Source organism: Loxodonta africana, chromosome 10 (genome assembly GCF_030014295.1).
Source record: "Loxodonta africana isolate mLoxAfr1 chromosome 10, mLoxAfr1.hap2, whole genome shotgun sequence".
Classification (NCBI taxonomy): Eukaryota; Metazoa; Chordata; class Mammalia; order Proboscidea; family Elephantidae; genus Loxodonta; species Loxodonta africana.
In genome coordinates, this window is record NC_087351.1 from 27,705,788 (window position 1) to 27,733,501 (window position 27,714).

Below are 27,714 nucleotides of genomic sequence, written 5' to 3' on the forward strand. Positions count from 1 at the left end.
ACAGGTTTGTTTTTTTTTTAATTTACGTAAATGTACGGAAATATTTTTGTTTTAAAATGAGTCAATAGAAGTAGCTGACTGAAAAACCTGACATTTTAGAATTCTTGAAAAGCAGAACTAAAAAAAAATAAATGCATATATATATATATATAGTAACTACCCTACTGCTAACTAGATATTTTGTGGCAAAAATAACCTACTCACTGAGAAAAAGAAGGTAACAAGAAATGAGAAACTACAGAATATGAAGTTGTTGTTGCTGTTAGGTGCCACTGAATCATTACTGACTCATAGTGACAGAAGGAAACACTGCCAGATCCTGAGATCCTGGGCCATCCTCACAATCTTTATGCTTGAGCCCATTGTTGCAACCACTGTGTCAATACATTTCATTGAGGGTCCCCCTCTTTTTCGCTGGCCCTCTACTCTACCAAGCATGATGTCCTTCTCCAGGGATTGGTCCCTCCTGATAACATGTCCAAAGTATGTGAAACGAAGTCTAACCATCCTCACTTCCAGTGAGCATTCTGGTTGTATTTCTTCCAAGACAGACTTGTTCATTCTTCTGGCAGTCCACGGTATATTCAATATTCTTTGTCAACACCATAATTCAAAGGCATCAATTCTTCTTCAGTCTTCCTTATTTATTGTCCAGCTTTCACATGCAAATAAGACAATTGAAAACACCATGGCTTGGGCCAGGTACACCTTAGTCCTTAAAGTGACAGCTTTGCTTTGTAACACTTTAAAGAGACCTTTTGCAGCAGATTTGTCCAATGCAATGAGTCATTTGATTTCTTGACTGATGCTTCCTTGGGTGTTGATTGTGGATCCAAGTAAAATGAAATCCTTGACAATTTCAGTCTCTTCTCCGTTTATTGTGATGGTGCTTATTGGTCCAGTTTGAGGGGTTTTGTTTTCTTTATGTTAAGGGGCAACCCATACCGAAGGCTGCGGTCATTGATCTTCATCAGTAAGTGCTTCAAATCCTCTTCACTTTCAGCAAGCAAGATTGTGTCATCTGCATTTTGCAGGTTGTTAATGAGTCTTCCTCCAATCCTGATGCCACATTCTTCTCCACATAGTCCAGCTTCTCTGATTATTTGCTCAGCATACAGATTGAATAAGTATTGTGAAAGGATACAGTCCAGACATACACCTTTCCTGACTTTAAACCATGAAGTATTCCCTTATTCAGTTCAAACGACTGCCTTTTGGTCTAAGGCTTTTTAGACGCTTTTCGGTCCCCAAAGGTCAGAAACTCAAGACCTTAGACTACCGGAATGTTTCATCAGAGAGCTCTGTCAAACTATAAAATGTTAATTATTGGAGCATAAGAGGAATTGTTATAGCAGAATGTCTTAAGATAGATATATCTTTCACAGAAAAACCTTCACCGATCACATTTAATAAAAGTGTTTCTTATGATTTTCTTTCACAGGCTTATGTTATTTTCCTATGTTTATATTACCATCATTCTTCTGGATTATTGACTCATATTAACTCTTAAAAAGCATTATTAGAAATAGAGTGTTGTTATGCAATGATAAAAGGTTCAATTCACCAGAAACATTCTAAATTTATATGCAACTAATGTAATGGTTTCCAAATATATGAAGCAAAAATTGATAAAATACAGAGATTTTCTTCCAACATAATAGAATAAGTTGGTATATTTATTACACCACTGTTACAGATTGAATTATGTCCCCCAAAATGCATGTCAACTTGGCTAGGCCATGATTCCCAGTATTATGTGATTGTCCTCCATTTTGTGATCAGATGTGATTATCCTGTGTGTTGTAAATCCTAACCTCTATGATGTTAATGAGGCAAGATTAGAGGTAGTTATGTTAATGAGGCAGGACACAATCTACAAGGTTAGGTTGTGTCTTGAGTTAATCACTTTTGAGATATAAAAGACAGAAGTGAGCAAAAAGGAAAGAAATCTCATTACCACCAAGCAAGCAAGAAGCGCCAGGAGCAGATTGCATTCTTTGCGCTCAGGGTCCCTGCTCTAGGAAGCTCCTAGACCAAGAGAAGACTGATGACAAGGACTTTCCCCCAGAGCTGACAAAGATAGAAAGCCCTCCCCTGGAGCTGGCACTCTGAATTTGGACTTCTAGCCTCCTAGACTGTGAAAAAATAAATTTCTCTTTGTCAAACCATCTACTTGTGGTATCTCTGTTACAGCAGCACTAGATAACTAAAACAACCACTTATGTAGGTCAAACAGAAAAAAGAAAAATAGCTATGCTACAGAAGATTTGAACAACACAGTGATCATGTTCTAATTGAAATAAATGGAACACTGAACCCAACAATTAGAGAATATACTTTTTTTCTCAAACACACAGCAATACAGAAACTGACCAAGAACAGAGCATATAGTAAGTCCTAACATATTTCTTAGAATCAGTATAATGTAGACCTCAATTTCTGATCACAATATATGGACCTGGATTTCTGACCACAGTACTAACAAGTTAAAACTTTATAAAAGAGATAAATTTTTAAAATTCCCATATATTTGTAAATTTTAAGTCTTCTAAATAATTCCTATTTCAATAAATAATTTGTGAAAATTTTTAAAATACTTAGAACTGAGCTTCTGGGTTATGAAAACCTACAAGTACTTCAATAGAAATACATATATGAGAAAAGAAGGAAACCAAAAAAATCTATGTTTCAAATTTAAGGAGTTAGAAAAAGAACAGAATAAATTCAAAGAAAGCAAAATAGATAAGAGCAGAAATCAAAGACGCAGAAAAAATATAAAATAGAGAAGACCAACAAAACCAGATATTGGTCCTTTGAAAAAACTGATTAACCAGACAATTCTCTGGTTAAATTGATCAAGCAAAACAAAATTATACAGCCACATGAGAGACAGACAGAGGAAGAGTGAGGAAAAAAAGGGGGGGGACTATATCTACATGATATAGCAGGTGTTTTAAAAAAGAAATGAAGAAAATGCTATTTTTTAAAAACTTCATTTCAATGCATTTTAATACTAAGGTGAAATTCCTAGAGATATTCTTAAAAATATATGGCTTATCAAAATTCACTCAAGAAAAAAAAAAGTAGAAATTCTGGCAAAACCTATAACATTAAAGAAACTGAATGAACAATTAGAAATATTTCCACCAAGAGAAAACCAGGCTCAGGTAGTTTTACTAAACAGTTCTAGGAAACATTCAAGAAACAGATAATTCTAATCTTATGTAAACTCTTTCCGGTAACAAAAAATACATATATGTTTCTCAATTTTTTCTATGAGGCCAGTGTAAATTCGATTCCAAAATTAGCCAAAGATAGTATGGGAAAGGAAAAGTATAGGCCAGTCTCAATCATGAAAATATATAAAAATCCCAACTAAAATATTACCAAACTTTATGCAGTAGTGTGTGTTATGTGTGTATTCACATGTGTACAACAGGTTTTGAGTTTATTCTAGATTAAGATTGATTTAAAATTTGAAGATGTATCAATGTAAGTAAATATATGTTATGGATTGAATTATGTCCCCCTAAAGACATGCCGAGGTCAAAATTCCCTGGTACCCATGAACATGACTGGCTTGGAAATAGAGTCTTTGAAGATGTTAGCAGTTAACATGAGGTCATACTAGAGTATAATGGGTACTAATTGAATCTGAGTCATGTCTTATAAAATAAGAAAAGATACACACAGAAACAGACGAAGGGAGTACAGTATAGCCATGTGAAAATGCATCTACAGGCCAAGGGACAACTGTGGCTACCAGAAACTGGAAAAAAAGGAGAAAAGATCTTTCCTTAGCGGGGAAGCATGAACTCTCAGAGGGAAGGAAGATGGCCTAGCTTACATGTTGATTTGGACTTCCAATCTCCAGAATTGTGAGGTATAACCACCCGCTTTGGGATATATTGTTATGGCAGTCCTTAGGAAACTGATTAAAGAAAGAAATATGATCATCCCAGAAATGCAAACCAAAATCATTTGATAAAATCCAGCACCCATTCATGATTTAAAAGAAAAATAAAATAGCCCATACATTTATCTTAGTAATCTGGTGCTGCTATAACAGAAATACCACAAGTGGATGGCTTTAACAAACAAGTTTATTCTCTCACAGACTAGTAGGCTAGAAGTCTGAATTCAGGGCACCAGCTCCAGAGGAAGGCTTTCTCTCTCTGTCAGCTCTGGGGGAAGGTCCTTGTCATTAATCGTCCCTTGATGGAAGTGAAGGAGCTTCTCAGCATAGTGACCTCAGGTCCAAAGAACTCACTCTGCTCCTGGCACTACTGTCTTGGTGGCATGAGGTCCTTTTGTCTCTCTGCTCGCTTCGCTCTTTTATATCTCAAAAGAGATGGACTGAAAATACAACCTAATCCTGTAAATTGAGTCCTGCCTCATTAACATAACTGTCTCTAATCCTACCTCATTAACATGTTGGAGGTAGGATTTACAACACATAGGAAAATCACATCAGATGACAAAATGGACAATCACACAATACTGGGAATCATGACCTAGCCAAACTGACACACACTTTGAGGGGACACAATTCAATCCATGACATAAGGTATACAAGGGAATTTCCTTAGCCCAAAAAAGGTATCTACCAAAAATCTACGGCAACATCATTCTTAATAATGAAAAAAAATTATGAATAATGAGGGAAATAAAATGTCTGCCTTGAGCCTTATGCTTTTTTAAGATCTATATGGGACCAGTTTCACAACACCAACTTGAAAGATTAGATAAAAAATTTAGGGGCAGTGAATTTATGTTAATGGAGGAGGAACAACTCGGAAAGGGAGGGTGAGAATGGTTACACAACTCAAAGAATGTAATCAATGTCACTAAATGGTACATGTAGAAACTGTTGGATTAGTGCATGTTTTGCTGTGTATATTCTCAACAACAACAAAAAATAAAATTAAGTTTAAAAAAATGAGGGAAATGCAAATTAGAACTACAATGAGATACCATTTTATATTCAGTAGTTTGGCAAAATTAATAAATCTGATACTGGAGAGCATTGGCAAGAATGGAGAAATCACTAGAAATATAAATCAATGCAAATACAACCACGCTGGAAAATAATTTAACATTATTATGTAAAGTGGAAAGTTGTCATTCCCTGTGTCCCAGCAATGTTACTCTCGGGAATATCATCTAGGAAAAACTCTAGACCGTGAACATCAGGAGACACGTACAAGAATGTATACTGACATGTTAGGCGGAAAATCTGCAAAATAGCCATCTCAAGAGAATTAATAAATTGTGGTATATTCTCACAATGGAATATTAAACAGAAGTACAATGAATAAAGTACATGTACAACAATCTGAACAAATGTTAGAAACACAATGTTGAGGAAAAGAAGCAAATACCAAAAGTGATCATACAGAATGAAACTATGTATATAATCTTTACAAATGAGTGAAATTATAGAACATATTATTTATGGACTTATATTAAATAATAAAACTCGTTTTCAAAAATGCAAAAAAAAAAGTAGAAACACAAAATCCAAGATAGTGGTTACTTCTGGGTGGAAGGCAAAGTAAAGGAATAGCAGATGGGAGAATACCTTCAATGATGGATTGGCTCAGCAGTGTTTGTTATGCTTTTTAATTCAAATATATGTTACATATTTTGAAGTATCAAATATTTCATAACAAAAAGGAAAGTTTTTTTAAGTTAGATCAGTGAGATAACATTTTACTTTCACATTTGCAAATATTAAAATAAGTTATATACCCATTATTCAAAAGGTGGAGGCAACTAATGCTCTAATTCACTGTTGGTTCTTGCCTCGGGCTGGGTACTCTCTAGGAGCAAAACCAGTGAAGCATGTACATACATAAATATATACAGACAGAGATTATTTCAAAGAAATGGCTCACAGTTTTAAAGGCTGACAAGTCCCAAATTCGTCTGTCAGGCATCAGGCTGGAGGCTTCTCCTGACTCACGTGGTTGCAGGGGCTGATGAACCCAAAATTGGCAGGTCAGGCTGCAGGCTCACAGGGTTGAGGGAGCTGGTGAATCCCAAAATCTGCAGGTCAGATGGCAGGCTGCTGGCTCATATCCCAAGAACCGGAGGTCAGAGGATGTCAAGTAAGATGCAGGATGGAGAGAAGGCGAGCTTAACGAGAATATCCATACATATTGAATGCAGGCTACATTCCCAAGGAAACTCCCCTTTCAAATGATTGGCTGCTCACATCAGATCACAAAATGGAGGATGATTACATAATATCTGCCAAACCACTGAGAAATATGATCTAGCCAAGTTGACACATACCCTTAACCATCACAGTCCATCCCTTGTCATCTTGGCACCTGCACACATCTCCTTAAACCACACATAATCTCTACACAAAGACGATTAAAAAAAACCATACTGGCACCTAACATCATACAACTAACATGCATGCAACCAAAACCGCACTAGCCCCGTTTACACTTATTATTTTTTTTTTTTTTAGGGGCTCCAAACATTTATTCCGAGTGCATTTGCTGAAAACAGAAATCGGGCCCCCCACAGACTCTTTACCTTTTAAAAAAATAGCGTTCATCTCTTCTCCACGTCCAAATGTGGACAAAAGCATCGATGTTCTGTGCTGGGATCCCGTGCCAGCCCATGGGGATGTGGATAGGATCCCCAGAGCGTGTCCTGTTGTTTCGATTTTCATAAAGCCAGTACCAGCTGTTGCGGAAAAAATACGTGCTAAACCTCACCATCAGTTCTCCGTATTGGTTTCTCTCTTTGAGAATCCAGTCAAATGCAGTATCGAATGAGCCTTCACAGGTACCATATAGCTTTTGAATGGCTTTTCTGTCTGACCAGTCCAGCTCAAATGCAGGCTCCTGGAGAATATAATTCAGCTGCATTACTGATCCTGTCCTGTAGGTGTGAGGCAAGCCCAGGACATGGCCAATTTCATGGGCGGCCACTTTGAGAAGGCTGATGCCGGTGTCACTGGCGGGAGGGGTGAAGTGCTCATCGTCGTCAAAGTGAACATCGCCTAGGCGCCAGGCGTGGGCAAACTCCTGCCCGCTCCCACAGAAAACCCGCGGACACCCCAGGTGGCGGCCTCTTCCAAAGCCCAGCTTGATGTCAACCTGGACAGCGGGGCCGGTCAGGTCCTTCTGGAAGGCCAGCGGCGTCACCTCACTCCACATCCAGAAGGCCAGTCTGAAGATGTACCTCTGTTTGTCTGCGGACAGCTGGCTGCTGTAGCCCTCCCCACAAGCCTCCACTTGAGGATCCTTTTGGAGAAGGCCTTGGTGGCACCGCTGTCCCGGAGGCCTCCTCCCAGCAGAGCAGGGGGCGGAGCAGCTGCAGGAAGCGCTTTGCTGGGGCCCGGGCCGGCGGAGTCTGTGGGCTGCGGAGATGCGGGTCAGTCACTTCGGGGGCCGGGGGCGCCGCGGAGATCGAGGGCTCCACGGGGGTCGAAGGCACCTTGGGGATCACGACCACTGCGGGGCTTGTACACTTATGTTTTATAATAAGTAATGGAATAAGGGAAGGAAGAAAACAAAGATATTTGCTATATGCATAAATATTTTTTTATATATATATATTTATACACACACACACACACACACACAACAAAACAAGGAAGAAATACTAAAAGCAATTACATCCCTCTTTTCTGCAACTGATCACATGGTCGTAGCTGATGTTTAGAACTACCTTTTCCCACCACCCATTCCAAGTTCCCTTTGTCCTCAGCAAGCACCTCAGCTGGTTGTGGTTCTTTGCCTGGTGGAATGACCCAAACCTTCACTGCTGAAGGGTTTGCGCCATTAGTAGTCATGTCGAAATTGAGTTCTGTAGTTTTCCATTGACTTTAATCACAGGGCTAGTCTAAGAGGTGTCCTAAGGAATCTCCTGTATTCCAGGCATACTCTCCTTTACCTCCATTATGTAATATCAAACAAAATTCTCCTTGGTAATCAAGATCAATTACACCAGTCTCTACAGTGACTCTATTCTTTGCCTGTTGATCCAGAGGCATGAGGAGTTCGAAGTGGTCAGATGGCATTCTTAACTTCCAGTTCAATGGAATCAGTGTTGTCGCTCCTGGTGGGAGCATTCCTCACTTTGGACCTGAGACTTCTAGACCCTCAAAGCATACGGTTGCAAGGACAGGAAGCAAAAATTTTTGAAAGCAGTTCACTACGGGTAATAGTGAGTGGTGCCACTTCCATTTCCACCCTTTGATTCCTGGACCCATGAATCCTGGCTGTGGGAGAAACAGCAATATAGATTGGATGTGAGCTTAGGACATATACAGCCTCCAGGAGAACATTGCCCCAACCATTCAAAATGTTGCCACCTAGTTAGCACTGTAATTATGTCTTTGTGAGGCCATTCCACCATTCTAACAAGCCAGCTGCTTCAGGTTGATGGGGAACATGATAAGACCAGTGAATTCCATGAGCACAGGCCCATTTCCACACTTCATTTGCTGTGAAGTGAGTCCCTTGATCAGAGGTGATGCTGTGTGGGATACCCTGGTGGTAGGTAAGATATTCCGTAAGTCCATGGATGGTAGTTATGGAAGATGCATTGAATAAGTGGAAGGCAAATCCGTATCCAGAGTAAGTGTCTATTCTAGTAAGAACAAAATGCTGCCCTTTCCATGACGGATGTGCTCCAATGTAATCAACCGGCAACCAGGTTTCTGACTCATCACCTCGAGGAGTGGTGCCACACTGGGAACTCAGTGTTAGTCTCTGCTGTTGGCAGATTGGGCACTCAGCAGTGGCTGTAGCCAAGTCAGCCTTGGTGAGTGGGAGTCCATATTGCTGAACCCATGCATTATCTCCAGCCCTGCCACCATGGTAACTTTGTTCATGAGCCCACTGGGCAATGACAGGAGTGGCTAAGGAAAGAGAATGATTGGTTTCCACAGAAATAGTCACCCTCTCCACTTAATTGTTAAAATTCTTTTCTGCTGAGATTGCCCTTTGGTAACCATTCAGATAGGACACAAATTTCTTCACTTCTTTGGCCCATTTAGAAAGGCCTATCCACAAACCTCTTCCCCATACATGCTTGTCACCTATTTTCCAATCATGTTCCTTCTAAGCCCCTGACCATCTAGCCAAACCATTGGCCACAGCCCATGAATCAGTATACATTTGCACATCTGGCCGTTTCTCCTTCCAAGCGAACTGAACAACCAGGTGCACTGCTGGAAATTCTCCCTACTTGGAGGATTTCTCTTCACCACTGTCCCTCAGGAAGGTCCCAGAAATGAGCTATAGTGCCGCCACTGTCCACTTCCGAGTGTGCCTACATATCGCACAGAATCATCTATAAACCAGACACAAGTTTTCTCTTCCTCAGCCAGCTGATCATAAGGAACTCCCCATGAATTCATAGTTACAGTCTGGGAGAAGGAAGGTAATGTGACAGAAGTGGGACCATGGGCATTTGGGTTACTTCCTCATGTAACTTGTGCATTCAGGTCCTGCTTAAACCCGATCTTGTACATACCACTTCCATTTAATGATGGAGTGCTGCTGTGTGTATCCGATTTCATGACTCTGTGGGTCAAGCATCACCCACTTCATGATGGGCAGTTCAGGTAGCATAGTTACTTGGTAGCCCACGGTTAAATGTTAAGTCTTTACTAAGACAGAATAATATGCAAAAAGCTGTTTTTCAAAAAGAGAGTAGTTATCTGCAGAGGATGGCAGAACTTTGCTCCAAAATTCTAATAATCTGTGCCATGATTCACCAATAGAGTCCTGCCAAAGATTCCAAACAGCATCTCTATTTGCCACTGACACTTCAAGAACCTCTGGATCAGCTGGATCATATGGCCCAAGAGACGGAGCACCTTGCACAGCAGCCTAAACCTGTTGCAGAGCCTTCTCTTGTTTGGGACCACACTCAAAACTAGCAGATTTTCAAGTCACTTGATAAATAGTCCAGAGTAGCACACTCAAACGAAGGATATACTGCCTCCAAAATCCAAAGAAGTCCACCAGGCATTGTGCCTCCTTTTTAGTTGTAGGAGGAGCCAGATGTAACAACTTATCCATCACTCTAGAAGAAATATCTCAACATGTCCCACACCACAGGACCTGTAGAAATTTCACTTAGGTGGAAGGTGCCTGAATTTTTGTCAGATTAATTTCCAACCCTCTAGCATGCAAATGTTTAACCAATAAGTCTAGAGTTGTTGATACGTCTTCCTTACTTGGACCAATCAGTATAATGTCATTAATGTAATAGATCAGTGTGCTGTCTTGTGGAAGGGAAATGTGATCAAGATCCCTGCTGACTACATTATGATATAGGCCTGGAGAGTTTTTATACCTCTGAAGTAGGTAGGACACTGAAGGTGTATTGCTGGCCTTGCCAGCTGAGAGCAAACTACTTATTGTGTTCCTTCAAAACCAGAATGGAGAAAAAAGGCATTGGCCAGATCAATAGCTACATACCCAGTACTAGGATACATATCAATTTGCTAAAGCAATGAAATCACGTCTGGAACAGCAGTTGCAGTTGGAGTCACCATCTGCTTAAATTTACCATAATCCACCTTCATTCTCCCAGATCCATCTGTTTCTTGCACAGGCCAAATAAGCGGCTTGAATGGGGTTGTAGTAGGACTCACCACTCCTGCATCCTTCAGGCCCTTGACAGTGATGATAATCTCTACAATCCCTGCAGGAATGCGGTATTGGTTTACTATTTTCCTAGGTGGGGCAGACCTAAGGCTTCCACTTGGCTTTTCCTACTGTAATAACCCTTACTCCACGTGTCAGAGATCCAGCATGGGGATTCTGCCAGTTGCTAAGTATGTCTATTCCAATTATGTATTCCGGAACTGAGTAAATCACTACAGGATTGGTTCAAGTACCTACCAGACCCACTGTGAGATGGACCTGTGACTCCATTAATAAACTGATCTCTATATGCCCCTACTCTGGTTGGCCACCGTGACATTTTGGATCTCTTGGAATAAGTGTCAGTTCAGTGTCCAGTAATCCCAAAAAAGTCTGATTATTTCCTTTTCCCCAATGAGCAGCCCCTCTCATAAAAGGCTGTAGATCACTTTGGGGAAGGCTGGTAGAAAGATTAACAGTATAAAATTTTGGCAGTGTACTGAGGTCCTTCCTCGAGGGGACTTGGTCTCCCTTTCATTCAAGGGGTTGTGTGTTTGTAAATGCACTCATATTTGGGAACTGCTGAGGGCTTTACTCTCTATTCTGGCAATTTGAGTTAGATTGCCATTCACTTGACCTAGAATTCTCCCACTTGTACGGAGGAGGTAAATATTTAGTAGATTTCCCATCTACTTCACTTCTAGGGACACCTTGACTAAGTAGCCAATGCCATAAGTCTATATGAGCCAGAGTATTCTGATTACTGCTTTGCTTCTGATGTTCATTACAGTAACCACACCCACCTTGTCTTTCTCAAGTAAGTGCCATCGATTCCCTCCCCCCTCCCCACCATGGGGTTCAGTAAGTCTCATTGTACTTAGGTGTCTTAATCAGTCAGGGTATTTCCCATTGTCAAATCTGACTTCCACAAAATAGCAATCACAGCAGGGAGCTGGGGCTCCCTTCACAAATGTGTTCCTTACAGTTGTGGTAAAAGGTGTGTCCTCTGGGCACACCATGGGTGTGTCTGTGTCTCGAAACTGATAAATTCACTCTAACATGCCAATTTCCTTAAATTTTTGGACACCTTCTTATACAGTATACCAAGGCAGATATGGCATTTCAACCTGATTTAGGGTAGGCTACCGCTTAATCCATGCTTCAGTGAGGCAATGAAATAAACTATTAGAACCTTTTCTAACCTCTTAAGGTGAAAGACTGAATGCAGAATCTGTGCTTAATGGGCCCATATCAATAAAATCAGACCGATCCAACTTTATGTTCCTTGCATCATTATCCCACACCATTAATAGCCATTCCAACATATATTCCACCAGGTTTCAGATTGTATATATTAGAAAAATCAAGCCATTCTTTTGAAGTGTAGTGTATCTCCTCCTGAGTCACACTTAGGATTTTACCTCTTGAGGCTCCCTGGGACTTAAGTCTAGTTATAAGTCTAGAAGCAAAATTAGGTGGCGGGGATGAGTTCTGGGGACATTCAGCATTGCCTTCTAAGGCATCTGCCTCGGTGATGCTCCAGATAACTCCTCAGGTGCCACACCAGGCAATGACTCAGACAAAGACTCTTCAGGCACAGATGGGTTAATCTCTTCAGTTGGGGATGGAAGGGATAATGATTTTACTGAGCAGGGTGGTTTAGCATACAAAACCAAAAAACCAAACCCAGTGCCGTTGAGTTGACTCTGACTCATAGGGACCCTAAAGGACAGAGTAGAACTGCCCCATAGAGTTTCCAAGGAGCACCTGGCAGTTTCAAACTGCCGACCCTTTGGTTAGCAGCTGTAGCACTTAACCACTAAGCCACCAGCGTTTCCTTAGCATGCAAAGATGAAGTAATCTCTTCAGATGGGAGTAAGAGGGCTGGTTCTGTTTGCAGGAGTGATTCAATCGAATTAAGGGTCTCAGTGTCCCCAGCTTCCAGATTTTCTGCCCATATATGTCCCCTGTCTATAGTTTCAGGATTCCATTTCTTCCCAATAAATGCACTCACTTTAACTTCAGACAACATTTGAGGCTGGGAATTCAGCTGGCGATATAATTCAGGCACTCATATGTTACAACTCTGGGTTTGGTTTTCGGCAATATCAGCTCTGTTACTACAAGAAACAAAACTTTGTTTCAGGGCAAAAATGGCAAATTTCAGATCTTGTATGCAGCACTTGAGCTGTGACTCTGGAACTTTGAGCTCATCCTTTTCTTTCCCTACTTTGTCTACCGAAAGTAACACTCACCAATCAGCTTCTTTATACTTCTCATTCTGAGAAAATTGTAGAGAACTATCACATATGCAATCACCCAGAGCCTCGTCTCTCACAAATATTTGATCCGTTGATAATGATATTTTGCTTATTCCAATCACCACTTCATGCCATGGATTAACAGTGTCCTCTTTACTACTGAAAGCAAAGTCATCAGTGCCTATAAGACTAGCCAAATTTGAAAACCAATTCAGAAGACTCATCCTTACTATTTTGTTCCTCTAGAACCACTCTCAGTACCAAATGTTTAGTCTGGGTCGTCTAGCAGAGTGAAACCAGTGAAGCATATATATATAAATAGAGAGAGAGAGATTAATTTCGAGGATAGGGCCCACAGAATTGTCAAGGCAGGCAAGTCTCAAATCCATGAGACAGGCATCAGGCTGGAGGCTTCTCCAGATTCACATAGTTGCAGGGACTGATAAACCCAAAAACTACAGGTCAGATGGCAGGCTACTGGCTCACGGAGCTGCAGCAGCTGGTGAATCGAAAAATATGCAGGTCAGCCAGCAAGCTTCTGACTCACGTCCCAAGAATTGGAGGTCAGAGGATGACCAATTAGAAGATTGATCAAGAGAGGGCGAGCTTAACCAGAACATCCATATACATCAGATGCAGGCCACACCCCCAAAGAAACTCCCCTTTCAACTGACTGGCTGCTCACATCAGATCACATAATGGAAAAGGATAACATAATATCTGCAAAACCACTGAGAGTCATGGCCTAGCCAAGATGACACATAACCTTAATGATCACAGAGTTGGAATTTTAAGTTGGCTCAATCATTCTAAGAGCAGTTTTGCAATATTTAATCAAGATTGAAAAATACATTTTGACCTAGCAATTTCATTTCTATTAAGTTTTCATGAGAAAGTAATCAAAGCTGTTTATCTAAAAGGAGATATATCAAGCATTTTCATACCAGGAACGTTTATAACTAAAACTTGGAAATAAATGTCCAGCAATGAAGTATTGCTTAAAGTAATACAGTTACATCTATAATATAGAATACCATACAGCCACAAAAAACTACACACTGAAAGTATATTTACAGTATGAAAAGACTTATATATGATAGTTAGATGGCCAAGGAGATTGCAGGTCAATTTGATTCTATTTTAAATAATACAATTTTTTAAATGCAGGAAAAAAAAATTACCAAAGTTTCAGAGATTTGAGAGAAATTATGTTCAGAGTTTTTTTTTCTCCTTCCTTGTACTTATCTGAATGAACCAACAAATATAATTTAGACCCCAGTAGTCTATTAATCCTGAGAAAGTTTATTTTAACATTTTGTGCTAAATCTGCCAGATTTTCCCATTCCTTTCTATTCCCCGAGATTCATGAGGAAAGAGTTTCTTCTTTCTCCCTCTCAGATTTCATTTATCACTGATTTTTTTTCAAAACAAATTATTTTTGACTTCCCACTGTACCAGGTATCCCTCTAGTTGCAATTAGCAAGAAATCACGGTCCTTGCTTTATTCCTGTGGAGAGAAGTAAAAAGAGTTAATAAAACAACCCTAAATAATCTTTCAAATAGAGATAAGAGTTGTGAAGCTATTATAACTCTTATCTCTATTCAAAGTATGATAGAGAATGGCTGGGATAGGAAGGCAAGAGGGAACACCTTTAGATAGAAATTCTTCTCTTGAAGGTGACACACCTGAATAATGAGAAAGAGTCAGCCCTGCAAATATCCAGGCAAAGTGTTCTGCATTTAGAGGGAAGGGCCAGTAGACAGGTCTTGAGAGGTCATGAGCTTGGTGTATTCAAGTAACTGAAAGTTCAAGATGGCTGATCAATGAGCAGGGAAGAGAGTGGTATGAAAATGGTCGGTAAGGTTGGCAGAGTCAGATCTTGTCGGCCTTTGTGAATCCTGGTTAGGCAATAAGGTAGCCTAGTTGTCCATTCCCTATTCATGATGTGGTGTGTGGTATCAACCTGCTCTTAGCCTCCCGTGCTTTCCATGAACTCCTCTCTTTCTAGGACACCTGTTGCCTCAGAAGACTAGGCAGAGTGGGTTCCAGCCCCATCCAGTACTATTCACAAATCCTCTCTACTCACACATTTTCTTGAATCTGCCCACTTTACCACCGTTCTAACTTACTTGCAGTGACTGCTCACCTCAGGGATCCACGGTCCATTCCTAAAATCAGATTGTATACTTCTAGCGTAGTTTTCCACAGTGGCTGGAGCAGGAATGAGAACATGAGTATTCAATACTTTTTCTTTTTTTCTAAATGAATTACTACATATTTCATTTTTTTAAGCTACAACCTTGGTAATTTCTTCCAGCACATTGAAAAACACTAATACATAGCCAAAATAAACTTCATAAAATTGTTATAACGTACAAGAAGACAGTTGAAATATGAGAAGAAAGTACAAAGAAAATATAGAAAATAAATTGAATTGTGACGATCTGATGTCTCTATATTTGAGGAGGACACCCTGGTGGCATAGTAATTAAGTGCTATGGCTGCTAACCAAAGAGTTGGCAGTTCGAATCCTCCAGGTGCTCCTTGGAAACTGTATGGGGACAGTTCTACTCTGTCCTATAGGGTCGCTATGAGTCAGAATCAACTCGACGGCACTGGGTTTGTTTGTTTTTTTTTATATTTGGGGAATTTTATCACTTAAAATTGTTGAAGAATCCTGTAGTCTTATTAGGAAAGCAACAAGTTCTAGATCAAGGACTAATGAGTGGAGTTAGAAGGGAAAGGAACAATCTGTAGAAAGCACGGGAGAAGGTCATTAAAACAGAAGTGGTTTCATGTTTTATTCCATTTTGTTTAAGGTATTTATATAATACCACAGACTAAGAATTGAATAAAGTATTTTACAAATGTCAATTCACTTGATCCTTGCACATTTATGAAGAAGGCACATTTGAACAATAAGGAACAGCCATTTTTGTAAGTCAAATGTCAGGAATGTCAGATGGTTTAACCTACTGTCCTTGTTTTACAGAGGATGGAAATTTAACATACAGAAGTTAAGCAATTTGAGAGTCAGGAAAAACCAAACTGAAACTCAAAGAGAGTAGCCTGCCTCAAGTGCCTGTAACCATGTCACTGTAAATAGGGACAGATTATCCAAAACTCAAGGTAAGCACTGTGCTTACCTTGCTTACGAGATCATCTGCAGTGAACAATTTCACACTTTTTTTTACCACATCGAAGATTCTGTTTGTAGGTATGACTGGCGTCTACCTCTCTCCCAACCCCACATCACCTTACTACAGGACCAAAGCTTCTTTTCAAATTTACAGTCCCTGGGGAGGGGAGGGATTACCCAGTCAACAAGGTAAGCATGGCTTTACTTGTGCTTACTTCTTTATCTGTAGCGAACAATTTAACATGGGTTTCACCACATCTTTGCTAATTGGGTAATCTGCCCCTGATGGTCTGGAAAAGAAAGGAATTAACCTAACTCTGAGGAAATACTACTTATTTCAACATAGTTAGGGCAAGGATTAGCACCAGTTGGAACAGAATAACTAAATACATCATTTGCCACTTACTCATCTCCCATTGTTCAAGTCCTCCAGCAGCACAGGAAAATAGCTTTTGAAAGAACTGTAGTAATTATAAAAGTTTAATTCATAGTTATCATACACACGACCTGAAATGCTTGTGAAATCATAGCCCAGTGATCCCATTTCACATTCATTGCTGTGATCAGAAAATTGCAGCCAGGTATCAAAAATAATTTCAAAATAACTTTAGCTATTTACAGTCCTTTATTGAATATACTGGGAAAAAAAAGAAAAAAAATGAATGGAAATACACATTGAGGAACAAGATGCAGGAAAATCAACGTGCCTTTAAAATCCCTTTTTTATCTTGTTTTCACACATTAGAGTTGCTCCACGTGTCTCAACCCAGAGTCTCCCCTAACCAAAATCTTCTACCTATAATAGTTGCAAATAACTCCAAAGCACCATCTTCAGATTCTGAATGATGAAAATCAATCTGACAAGTAAGGACACTCTCCTGAATGTAGAAGAGGGAAAGAGATAGAGTACACCAGTCTAGAACCCTCTTTATCAAGGAGGGACAAGAAAAAGGGAGAAACTGACATATATTAATATATGTCTGTAGTATGGGCAGAAACACTGGTGACATAGTGGTTAATTGCTACAGCTGCTAAACAAAAAGTTGGCAGTTTGAATCCACCAGATGCTCCTTGGAAACCCTATGGGGCAGTTCTACCTCTTCCTGTAGGGTTGCTATGAGTCAGAATTGACTCAACGGCAATGGGTTTTTTGGAAGTATGGGTAGGGAATGTTAGAGAGGCTTGTCTTTGTTGATATCAATATCACTTAAAAGAGATCCCTAAAACTCAATATCTGACTTAGTAGTCTCCTCATTGCCACCTTCATCTCTTTGTTCCTAAAAGTGTAGATGGCAGGATTCATAACTGGAGTGATAAATACATAAAAAATGGCAAGGAATTTATCCACTGGCACCGTGGGAAATGGCCACAAATACACAAAGATGCATGGACCAAAAAATAAGACCACAACTGTGATATGAGCTGACACTGTAGACAGGGCCTTAGACTTGCCACTGGAAGAATGTTGCCAAACAGTGATCAAGATGAAGATATAGGAGATAATCAAAATGAAAAAAGTTCCCAACGAGATGAACCCACTGTTGGCAGAAACCATGAGCTCCAATCTGTAGGTGTCTGTGCAGGCAAGCTTAATAAATCGAGGAAGATCACAGTAAAAGCTATCCATTTCATTGTGGTCACAAAATGGTAGATTTACAACAAATACTAGTTGGATCAGCGAGTGGATGATTCCGATGATCCAGGCAGCCACCAAGAGTAAAATACAAGTTTGGAAGTTCATGATGGTCAGGTAGTGGAGAGGCCTACATATAGCAACATATCGGTCAAGGGCCATGATTATGAGCAGCACCGTCTCAGTTCCCACAACAACATGAAAGAAGAATATCTGAGCAATACAGCCTTGGAAAGATATTACTTTTCTCTCCTTGAAAACATCAGAAATCATCTTTGGAACTGCACTGGAGGAAACCCACATATCAATAAAGGAGAGGTTGGCCAGCAAGAAGTACATCGGGGAGTGCAACTGGGAGTCAGAGACCACTGTGAGCACAACGAGAAGGTTTCCTAAGATACCTGCTACATAGAACACAGAGAAAACTAGAAAGAGGACAAGTTGTATCTCCAAAGAACTGGTGAGTCCCACCAAGACAAACTCAGACACCACTGAGTGATTTTCTTCCCTCATGTTGTCATTCACTTTGGAATCCAAATTTCCCTGAGAGAATAAAAGAAATAACTTTGAATTACTGGATATATCAGGCAGAGTTCCATTACTAGACAATCATATAGAAAGGTATTTGTTTTAAAGATTTGACCTTACATATTCATGGAATCTTCTTCAGTAGTATCTGTAAAGCTGTTCTCTCCATATCTGATACTGTAGCTTGAAATCCATGTGATAGGCAGTCAGGAAGGGAAGGTGGATACAAAGTGGGGAAGAGAAAGAATACACTGGAACCCACTAGCAAGAGCTAGAGCCCACAAGAACAGACTGAAATCTATGTAAGTTCTCAATGACTCCAACCTTGATGGAATGGGTGTTCTGCAGAAGCCAAGGCCCTTCATCAAGGAGCTAAATACACACCCAGGCCAGGAGTTAGAGAAGCTAAAGGAGGATCCCAAGGAAGGTGGCACAGTTGCAGGTCCATCCACTGTCTTTCACCAATGAGATGAGCCAGCAGATAAGTAACAACATGTGTGAGCTATAAAAATGGCTGCTGCTTCTCTTCTGCCCTCCAAACTTTTCACAAGTATGTCTCTTGAAGCCTAACTTAATTGGACACATACAAGAAAGGAAATTCACAGAAACATCTTGGAGCTTACTAACAAAAGGTCCAGGCAAGAAAGAAAATATACAAATTTTGAAATTTAACTATTATCTCTTTTTCACTCAGTAAAAGCTCGACCATACAGGTACTTAAATCTTTTTTGATAAAGGCCGTAAAACCACAGCCCCTAATCTCACCCCATCTTCCAACAAATTCCCCTCCTTGTTTTACTAACTTTGTGAAAATTTCACAATGGAATTTCCTCTGGTGTCAAGGAACCACCTCAAGTGAAAATATCAATAGAGTTTGGTGATGAAAGGAAAACAAAGGTACTATATATAGTATGGCAATAAATTGTTGCTTCTCCTGGTCCACAGGGACATCAAAATGTCAGAGAGTTTGGGGTTGACCTTTCTTTCTCCCTGTTCCAAGTATTTTGGCATGGTTTCTGGGATTAAGAATTAGTCTAAAGACAATCTAGGCATTCCAATGATGGTTTAGGAATCAGGAATCAGTTTAGTGAGGTTCGTTTCAGGCCACCCTATGCATATTTCAGATAGGATTCCCCATGTGAAGGAAATCAAAAACTAATCTGATTTCCAAATTGTACATCCAGGACTAGTCCTAAAGAATGTGAAAGTTGATCTAAGTTTTCACTTAGCATGCTGGAGTTCTCAGAAATTAATACAACTGTTCAAATAAAAAAAGAAAAGAAAAATGTAGCTTGTTTTCTAGCCATTGAACATCCAGGATGTCCCAGGGACCCCACAAAAATGTTTACCAACACAGAAGATATTTGTGTTCACCAACATTCCTAGTGGATAGAAAACAATCAATAAATATTGTTGAGTAGATCATTGGATGGTTAAATGGTTCTATGCATAGAAGCATGGGTTAATAGGTGCGTAAATGAATGTGACATTTTATTTGGCTGGTTGATTTTTGATATTTATTTTCTTTCATCAAATTTACTCTGCAATTTCCTTTCTCTTTTTAAAGAGACCTATTCTCACTCGGAAACCCTGGTAGCAGTGGTTAAAAGGTATAGCTGCTAACCAAAAGGTCGGCAGTTCGAATCCACCAGACCCTCCTTGGAATCCATATGGAGCAATTCTACTCTGTCCTATAGGGTCACTATGAGTCAGAATGGACTCCATGGCAACGAGTTTAATTTTTGGTTTTTTGGTTATACAGCTACAGTAACCAAAACAGCCTGGTACTAGTATAACAATAGACACATAGACCAATGGAATAGAACTGACAGTCCAGAAATAAACCCATATATCTATAGTCAACTGATTTTTGATAAGGGTGCTAAGTCCATTCGATGGGGAAAGAAGAATATCTTAAATAAATGGTGTTGGGAAAATTGGATTTTCACATGCAAAATATCAAATATGACCCATGCCTCACACTGTTCACAAACACAAATTCAAAATGGATTAAGGACATAAATATGAAAATTAAAACCATAAAATTATTAGAAGAAAATGCAAGGGCAAGGCTGTCAGACCTAGCTTTTAACAATGGATTGTCTAATATAATAACAAAAACAAAAACAGGAAAAGATAAAATAAATAAATGAGACCTCATAAAAAATTTTAAATTTTGTTTTTATCAAAAGACTTTACCAAAAAAAATGAAAAGACAAGCTAACTACTGACAGAATATCCTCAAAAACAATATATCTGATAAGAATCTAGTAACCAAAATATATATAAAACTTTGACAACTAAACAACAAAAAGACAAATAATCTTATCATAAAATGGGCAAAGGACTTGAATAGACATTTCACCAAAGAGGAGATTGAAATGGCTAAGAGACATTTGAAAAGATCCTCAGCTTCATTAGCCATGAGGGAGATGCAAATCAAGGACGTAGCAATATACCATTTTCCTCCCACTAAAATGGCTAAGATTAAAAAAAAAAAAACAAAAAAACACAAATGTTGGTGAGGATGTGGGGAATCTGGAACTCTCATCCATTGCTGGTGGGAATGTAAAATGGCACAGCCTTTGTGGAAAACAGTATGGTAGTTCCTCAAAAACTAAAAATAAAACTATCAGATGACCCGGCACTTCCACCCCTAGCTATATAGCCAAAAGACTTGAAACTGAAGACTCAAAAAGAAGCTTGCACACCAAAGTTCATTGCAGCACTACTCACTATAGCTGAAAGGTGGAAACAACCTAAACGCCTGTCATGGATTGAATTGTGTCCCCCCAAAATATGTGTCAACTTGGCTAGGCAACGATTCCCTGTATTGTGTGATTGTCTACCATTTTATCTGACGTGATTTTCCTGTGTATTGTAAATCCTACCGCTACCATATTAATAAGGCAGAATTAGAGGCAGTTATGTTAAAGAGGCAGGACGCAATCTACAAGACTAGGTTATATCTTAAACCAATCTCTTTTGAGAATAAAAGAGACAAGTGAGCTGGAAGATATGGGGACCAATCTCACACCACCAAGAAACAAGAGCCAGGAGAATAGCATATCCTTTGGATCCAAGATTCAGACTTCTAGACTTCTAGCTTCCTGGACTGTGAGAGAATAAACTTCTGTTTGTTAAACCCATCCATTTGTGGTATTTCTGTTATAGCGCGATAGATAAATACGACAATGCCCATCAGCAGGTGAGTGGATAAACAAATGTGGTACATGCATACAATGGAATACTACTTAGCCTGTAGGAGAAATGAAGTCTCGAAACATGCTACAGTACGAATGGAGCTTGAAGACATTATGTTGAGCAAAACAAGCCAATCGCAAAAGGACAAATACTGTATGACCTCACTTGTAGGAAAAAGAAAAGGCAAATGTACAGACCAAAGTTTATTAGTGGTTACCAGGAGCTAGAGGGAGGAGGGGAAATGAGGGTTAACGGTGATGGAAAAATCACATTGATGAAGGTTAGGGTTGCATAGCTGATAATTTTAATTGCTGTCAATAACTTCTACAGCTGTAAAAACTGAATTGGCAAAAGTTGTGTGATAGATATATTTAAAACAACACACACACAAACCCAAAAAGAAAAAACAAGTAGCCGTTGAGGCTGCTTATGTACAACCAAACACCTCATGGGATTTGACTCCTTCATTTGGAGATTTAGGGTCATGGTTCCATGGGACATCCCAGGTAATTGGCCTAATAATGTGTTTAGTGCTTCTGTTCTACCTCCTAGTTTGTTGATTCATGCCTGGGATCTGAAAAGCTTACAAGTGGACATTCAAGGCACAACAATTGCTATCTATCCACCTGGAGCAACAGAGCAAGAAGGAGAGTCAGGAATAGAAGGAGGATATGAAATGTGTGGCTAACTGCCTCCATGAACAACTTCCTCCTGTGCAATGAGACCAGAAGAGCTGATCTTCATCCAATGCCTCAAAGAATTCCCACAGTTAAAGTTTCAAGGAAGAAATAAAGAAGCTCATAAGTTAACACTAAATAGACAAAAAAAAAAAAACAAAAAAAAAACTAAGAACCATAAAGAAAACAAGTAGAAGAGAAAGAGAGGGAGAGAACAGAAAGAAACCTTCAAAGTCTTAAGATATCGAAATGATCAGACAAAGAATTAAATAACAATATTTAATAAGCCTAATAAAAAGGTCGAAATATGAAATATGAGCAGAGAAAAAGAAACTATGAGGACTGAAGAAACAGTCTCAAAAAGAAACTAAATAAAATTTTTAGAATTTGAAAATAAAACTTAGAACTCAATAGAGAGCAAGAAAATTGACAGCACAGATGATACGGTTGAAAATAAAATTGGTTGAGTTAGAAATTAGATCTGAAAACACGAAATAGGCAGAGTTGGAAAATGTAGAAAAATAGACTGAGAGGCATGGAGCAAAGAGTGAGAAAGTCTAACATAAATCTAACTGGAGTTATAGAAGAAGAGAGAAAATGAGACAGAGACAATATTTGAAGAAACAATGACTGAGAATTTTCCAAAATGATAAAAGGCGCCAGTCCTCAAATTCAAAATTCCCAATAAAACTTAATAAGAGTAATAAAAAGAAAGCATACCTAAACAAAGTATGTGACACTACCAGAGTTGCTAGATTTAGCATATAAAAACTTTAGTTAGGTTTTTAAGCAGATAAATAAAATGATTTCTACCTATTACTGTCCCTTTATCTATTTCAATATGTCTCCATCAAATGAAAAAAGAGAAAACCCAGAAGACAAGGAAAAGATCATCAGTTATCTTGGAGTCTGAGTAAGAAAAAAGAAAATCAAAATTTTCCGTAGGTTGTCTGGAATCTGGTCAGAATGGGGTGGGATCCGAACAGCCAGGGAAAAGACACAGAAATAAGAAATACCACAGAATGAACCACTCTATGAGAACTTCAAGATGATGTAGTACTGAGGCATAGCCAGACAGACATAGGAAACACGAGGGTCCTACAAAATTCAAAGTTCTCCCAGTTCCCAGCCTCTGCACGCCCCAACTCATTATACAACAGAGTAATATACCAAAAAAACACTAGTTATATCTCTCTCCTACTCAAAATCATCAATGACTCCTCACTGACTAAAGCACAACCATGATATTCGAGGGCGCTATGTTTTGGCCCCAGCACTATCTCACCCCATCTTCAGCCAAATCTGTCCCCTCACCATCTCTGAAACTTTCTTTTCTCCTTTTGTTCAAACCACCCACTCCACATAAATATCTTGCCCCCTCAATCTTGAAATACTGTGCCATTTTTTACAGCCTAGTTCACCAGTGACTCAAGAAGGAAGAGTCTTTTCTTTTTCCTCTGTATCCCCAGCACCCAGCACAATGTTAGAAATATAATAAAAGCTGAAAAAGCATTTTTTGTTGAATGAAATAATGAATGTACAAATGACCAAATGAATAACTGTAACTCGGATATTAATGTTCTTTGAATATTTCAAGATGATTGGGCTCCATTTCAGTAAATTAGAGGGAATATTTGTTCTCAGCAATCACTTCAGATTTGTTCTCCCCAGTCAATTACTTTAAATATGTATTAAATGGTCGGGGGGGGGGGGCGGATACGCAATTTCTGTTTTCTTTGGCAAACACTGCCTTAATTGCATGCTTCTGTTTACTTAATCCACTTAGAAGTTGTCTTCCACAGCCAAGATCAAATACCATTACCAACTCTGGAGTGAATGGGGGCAAATAGTATGAAATTATTGCCAAACTAAACTGAACCCCCCCCCCAAAAAACTCCATTGCCATCAAAGTAACCCTATAAAACAGAGTAAAACTGCCCCATAGGGTTTCCAAAGAGTGGCTGGTAGATTCAAACGGCCAACCTTTTGGTTAGCAGTCGAGCTCTTAACCACTGCACCTCCAACCAGTGCTCTTAAACTGAACCAGTAGCTAAATCTAAATATCTCATATGCATCCTAATGTTATTTATACTCTGCATGTCTCTTGGCTCATGCCTGTCTCTCCCACATCATGGTTCTTACTCTTGAGTAGCTGAGACCCTCCTGGTCCCTGTTATATAGACTATGGTGGTTTGCCTGAAGAGCAGTTTTCAAACCCTGCCTGTTGACTTAATTATTCCCAACTCTTTCTCCTCTGGGTGTCTTCACCTCCTATACCCAGTGCTAACCTCAAACTGTGATTTTGTCACCAGAAAAACATCTGAGTCACCAAAGCACAATGATCTGATAAACCTGTTCTGCCATCCTTCTCACCTACCTGTTCTGTAGCAGATTTGAAATAGCAGCATCTTCAGAGAAATCACTCCTGGCACATGAACTACTTGAAATTCTCCCAGAGTGGAAAACAGATAGCTGATTAGCAATACAGAGGGTAGTAAAAAGTGGTTCCAAACAGAACAGGGAAGATCAGTATGATTTGAGCCACTGCTGGGAGCAGTCTCATATAATAAAGTTGATTTTTCCAGGGCAACTTAGGAGGAGGCAGTTAATGGGTCACCTAGGGAGTAAATAAGCTTCTTCAGGTTATTTTCCTACATGAAGACTTGAGGCTAAAAATGGTGTCCTCATTCATGAAAATATAATTTGATTTTTTTTTTTTAATGAAAGTCACCCTTAGTGTGCTTCCCATATACACACACACAAGCAGAGAGACAAACACACACGGTTGGGTAATTGCTTTCTAGATTCATGAATTTGGGGCAGATCAGAAAAAGAAAAGTAAGCATATTCTAGAATTTGGCAGATACAACAGCAATCTAAGAAAAAGAGTTACCAAAAATATGAAGCCCTCTTGTTCTTGACCCTATCCTGAATTCATCTCTTGATCTATCAAAGGGTATTCTTCGATGGCCTTAACTCTAAATGCCATGACAATGAAATATTTATAAGATTTTTATGGGTTGGTGTATATTTTGTTTTGTTTGTGACTTTTGCAGTGACTAGCACAGTGCTCTTGACAAACTATCTTTTCATTAAATATTCAAAGAATATTGAGCAAAACAGTGGAGAAAAGAGTAAGATAATATGGGTTCAAAACACTTCTACTAGCACTAATTGAATCTCTAGTATATAAAGCTCTGTTACACATGAGGAGCCCTGGTGGCACAGTGGATAAAGCATTCAGCTGCTAACCAAAAAGGTTGGCAATTTGAGTCCAACAGCTGCTCCTCGGAAACCCTATGGGGCAGTTCCACTCTGCCCTATAGGGTCACTATGAGTTGGAATCAACTCCATGGCAATGGGTTTGAGTTGGTTATACATGATAGTTATAAAGAACAAGAAAGAGATGTAGAGGAAAAAGACACGAGGACACAACTTGGACTCGCCCTCAAAGGTTTCAGTCTAGTAGAAGAGAGAAAGATAGAAAACATTTAAAATAGAGTAATTAGCACTGTATTAAAAGGTCCACACTAAAGACAAAGTGATAAACTCTGAAAAGGATAAAGAAAGCTTCATGGAAGAGATGATAGCTAGGACATAGCTGGGCTCTAAACAGTGACTAAGATTCTCTTGTCTGGCAGACACATAAGGACGCTTGACTACAAACGCATAAAAATCTCAGATAGCATGGTCCATCGAAGGACTTGTCTCCAGTTTGTGCACAGAGGGCTATGGTTTTGTGAAAAGAGCTGAGGACTCTCAAAACTAACTGTAGTCACCTTGGGTTAATGAGAGAAGACATGATGAAAAATCACAGACCAGCTTGTTGACAAAGAGCTCAGAGGGTGGTCTAAAGGAAGGTCACTGGTCACTTGGCAAACCACAGCAAAGTGGGATTGTGGTTCCCTTGTGTTTTTATTAGGCAACTCTGTCTTTATAATTTCCCTTTATATAGTTTTGAAGGAAACCCTGGTGGCGTAGTGGTTAAGTGCTACAGCTGCTAACCATGAGGTTGTCAGTTCAAATCCACCAGGCGCTCCTTGGAAACTCTATGGGCCAGTTCTACTCTGTCCTATAGGGTCTCTGTGAGTCGGAATCGACTCGACGGCAGTGGGTTTGGTTTTCTGGGTTTTATAGCTTTGAAAGAATGGGAATTCCAGAACACTTAATTGTGCTCATGAGGAACCTTTACGTAGGTCAAGAGGCGGTTGTTTGGACAGAACAGGGGGATACTGATTGGTTTAAAGTCAGGAAAGACATGTGTCAGGGTTGTATTCTTTCACCACACCTATTTAAACTGTATGCTGAACAAATAATACAAGAAGCTGGACTATATGAAGAAGGACGGGGCATTAGGATTGGAGGAAGACTCATTAACAACCTGCGTTGTGCAGATGATACAACCTTGCTTGCTGAAAGTGAATAGGACTTGAGGCACTTACTAATGAAGATAAACTTCCACAGCCTCCAGTACGGATTACACCTCAACATAAAGAAAACAAAAATCCTCACAGCTGGACCAATGAGCAACATTATGATAAACAGAAAAAAATTGAAGTTGTCAAGGATTTCATTTTACTTGGATCCACAATCAACAGCTACGGAAGCAGCAGTCAAGAAATCAAAAGATGCATTGCATTGGGCAAATCTGCTGCAAAGGACTTCTTCAAAGTGTTGAAGAGCAAAGATATCACCCTGAAGACTAAGGCACCCCTGACCCAAGTCATGCTATTTTCAATCACATCATATGCATGTGAAAGCTGGACAATGAATAAGGAAGACCAAAGAAGAGCTGACGTCTTTGAATTGCGGTGTTGGCGAAGAATATTGAATATACCATGGACTGCCAAAAGAATGAACAAATCTGTCTTGGAAGAAGTGCGGCCAGAATGTTCTTTGGAAGGAAGGATGGCGAGACTGCGTCTTACACACTTTGGACATGTCAGGAGGGATGAGTCCCTGGAGAAGAACATCATGCTTGGCAGAGTACAGTGTCAGCGAAAAAGAGGAAGACCCTCAACGAGGTGGATTGACACAGTGGCTGCAACAATGAGCTAAAGCATAACAACGATTGTAAGGATGGCGCAGGACCGGGCAGTGTTTTGTTCTGTTGTGCATAGGGTCGCTTTGAGTCAGAACCGAATCGATGGCACCTAACGACAACAGCCATTCTAAGGGCACTTTTACAAAATGTAATCAAGGCTTAAAAATATATTTTGACCTAGCAGTTTCATTTCTGCTAAGTTCTCATGAGAAAGTTATCAAAACTATAATAGGAGATAAAACAAGAATTTTCAAGAAGGGTTCTTTATAACTAAAACAGAAATAACTTAAATTTCAAGTAATAAAGTGTTATTTAAGCACTGTGGTTACTTCTATAATACAGATTACCATACAGCCACTGAGAACTACATACTAAAAGTATATTTACAGTGTGAAAAGACTAATATACTGTGTTTAAATTACCAAGGCCAATTGCAGGACAATTTGATTCTATTTAGAATAATACAATTTTTTAATGCATAAAGATATTTCAAAAATAAATGCATCAAAAGTTTCACAGATTTGAGTGAAATTATTTTCAGAGATTTTTCTCTCTTCTTGTGCTTATGTACATGTAACCTACAAATATAATTTATAACCCAG

General features: G+C 39.4%; 1 protein-coding gene and 1 pseudogene across 1 annotated transcript; both read right to left on the reverse strand.

Annotated features, from left to right (window-relative positions):
• Positions 1 to 6,545: 6,545 nt before the first annotated feature.
• On the reverse strand, positions 6,546 to 7,816 carry LOC135232575 (matrix metalloproteinase-21-like; annotated as a pseudogene).
• Positions 7,817 to 17,152: 9,336 nt separating this feature from the next.
• LOC100655515 (olfactory receptor 4F6-like) lies at positions 17,153 to 18,367 on the reverse strand. Its single transcript, XM_003422839.3, has one exon. The coding sequence runs from the start codon at positions 18,170 to 18,172 to the stop codon at positions 17,234 to 17,236; it is 939 nt and encodes a 312-aa protein (XP_003422887.1). The 5' UTR covers positions 18,173 to 18,367; the 3' UTR covers positions 17,153 to 17,233.
• Positions 18,368 to 27,714: the final 9,347 nt, after the last annotated feature.